The sequence below is a fragment of the Aplysia californica genome, unplaced genomic scaffold (genome assembly GCF_000002075.1).
Source record: "Aplysia californica isolate F4 #8 unplaced genomic scaffold, AplCal3.0 scaffold03284, whole genome shotgun sequence".
Taxonomy (NCBI): domain Eukaryota; kingdom Metazoa; phylum Mollusca; class Gastropoda; order Aplysiida; family Aplysiidae; genus Aplysia; species Aplysia californica.
In genome coordinates, this window is record NW_004800554.1 from 3,246 (window position 1) to 5,569 (window position 2,324).

A 2,324-nucleotide genomic window follows, 5' to 3' on the forward strand; every position below is an offset into this window, starting at 1 on the left:
CTGTAAAGTTGCAATTATCTTGGTCTTTGATCACTAACTTTGTTGTAATCTTTAACAATCATTTCTTTATTATTGTGAAATCAATAACTAACATTATTTCACAGTATTACATTTCCTGAATTGCAAGTTTTTGTTACTAAAATTGCTGTAACCTTTACTAACACTGTTCCTTACAATTATCTTACATTTTTGTTACTAACATACATTGTTGTAATATTTACTAGCCTAACACGTGTGTTGTAATATAACATTATTGCATTATTATTTCTAGTAATTTTGCAAAGTCTAGATCTATATCTACCCATTCACTATGCCAACACTGTCAAAAAATTTGTACGGCAAATATGACAGAGAGAATCTGGTTAAAGCCATTGATGCAGTTGCCAATGGGATGAGCTGTTCTGGGGCAGCTCGTCAATTCGGCATTCCCAGGAAGACCCTTGCCGATCATGTTTCGGGACGATCGAAGCTGGAAAGAAGGGCTGGGAGAGAGAGAAGCATCCCCGAAGCCATTGAAAACAAAATAGTAGATAAGGTCATCGCTGCTGCGGCTGCTGGATTCCCTATCACCAAGCAGCAATATTTACTGAAAGTAGGATCAGTTGTCAGCAAGCTGCACCTGAAGACCCCCTTTACAAATGAAGTTCCTGGAAAGGATTACTGGTTGCAGCTAAAGAAAAGGCAACCTGATATTGCAATTCGCACTCCGGAGAACTGCTTATCGAGCAGATTAGCTATGATGAAAAGGGACGTGGTTGACAGATATTTTGGAGATCTGCACAAGATCATAACTGAGTTGGGATTACGAGAGAAGCCAGCACAGATCTGGAACTGCGATGAAACGGGCCTCACATTCTGCCAGGATGCTTCAAAGGTTCTGGCTGCAAAAGGAGCCCGGAATGTAGTGACCAGGTGCAGTCCGTCCAAAGACAACATTACCACCTTGGTATGTGTTAACGCCGCAGGTTCTGCCATGCCCCCTATGTGCGTCGTCAAGGGAAAAACGAACAGGTCCATCCATTCCTTTGCTATCCAGGACAGCCCAGAAGGCACCATTTGGGCCTATCAAGAAAATGGTTGGATGAACGACGACATTGGGGTGCAATGGTTTCAGCAAGTTTTCCTCCCCAACTGCGGAGACTCAAGGCCTCAATTGTTGATCCTAGACTCACACCACAGCCATGAGGTCCTGGAACTTCTCGAGATGGCGAAGGAACAGTTGGTCCATGTTTTGGCTCTCCCCCCTCACACCACACATATGCTCCAACCTCTGGACCGGGTGGTATTTAAACCATTCAAGACAGCCTACAGACGCCACTGCACAGAATTTTTAACTGCCAATCCAGGGAAAACCATAAATAAAGTGACATGGCCAAGCCTTCTTTCCAAAACCTGGATGTCAACTTTGAAGCCAGAGTTAATACAAAAGGCTTTCGAAGCTACTGGAATCCACCCTGTAGACAAGACAAGAATACCTGAATCGGCTTTCTTGCCAGGAGATGCTTATAGGGCTGCAGTTGCAACAGCATCATTGTCATCAACAGAATCTGAACCTGCAGTTGCAACAGCATCATCGTCATCAACAGAATCTGAACCTGGATCTGAACCTGCAGCAACGCCAACACCATGTCCCATGGAAGTGGAAGAGCAAACTATTGATGATGTTGGGGACGTCTTGACGATATCAATGCATGAAATAAGGAATCTTGATTTCTTCAACTTCACCGTTAACGTCGAAGGAGAAGATGTCAACATTGATGATATTGTCAATGAATCATCACCAACCGTCACCGACACTCAGCCAGAAACCAACCCAACTCAACTCCCGGAGGCAAACTACTGGAACCAAACCGTAAATGAAATTTTTGGCATTGCTTCCCAGTCCCCAGGAAACACAACCACTTGGAAATCAAGAGCGATTCCATCTCACAGACTATTAACATCTGAACAGGTGCTCCAGGAGAAATGAGAGGCAGCAGAAAAAAAGGAAAGGAAAGAAAAAGAAAAGAGAGAGAGGAAGGAGAAAGCACTTCAGAAGAAGATTGAAAAGGCTACTAAAAATGCTGATAAATAGATAGATTAGCCTATCTGATGATGATGTTAAGAATATTATTCTTATTTTGTGATCTCCTGTATCTAAGGGGTTAAAAATTGTTCCATTTTTATTTGACTTAATAAAAAAACCAACAACCCCCCCCCCCCAAAAAAAAAACAACCAAAAAAACCAAAAACAACAACCAGGAAACAAATGAAAAAGCAACACAAAAACAAGAGATAAAATGGCATTAAGGGGTGGCGAATTTACCCGATCGGAGTGGCGAATT

The 2,324-nt window shown here is 42.5% G+C and overlaps 1 protein-coding gene across 1 annotated transcript; it reads left to right on the forward strand.

Annotated features, from left to right (window-relative positions):
• Window positions 1-310: 310 nt before the first annotated feature.
• On the forward strand, window positions 311-1,969 carry LOC101846945 (tigger transposable element-derived protein 6). Its single transcript, XM_005113543.1, has one exon. The coding sequence runs from the start codon at window positions 311-313 to the stop codon at window positions 1,967-1,969; it is 1,659 nt and encodes a 552-aa protein (XP_005113600.1).
• The last annotated feature ends 355 nt before the right edge of the window (window positions 1,970-2,324 follow it).

Excerpts from the sequence above, each read along its gene's own strand:
- LOC101846945 (XM_005113543.1), top strand. The coding sequence starts at position 311 with ATGCCAACACTGTCAAAAAATTTGTACGGCAAATATGACAGAGAGAAT.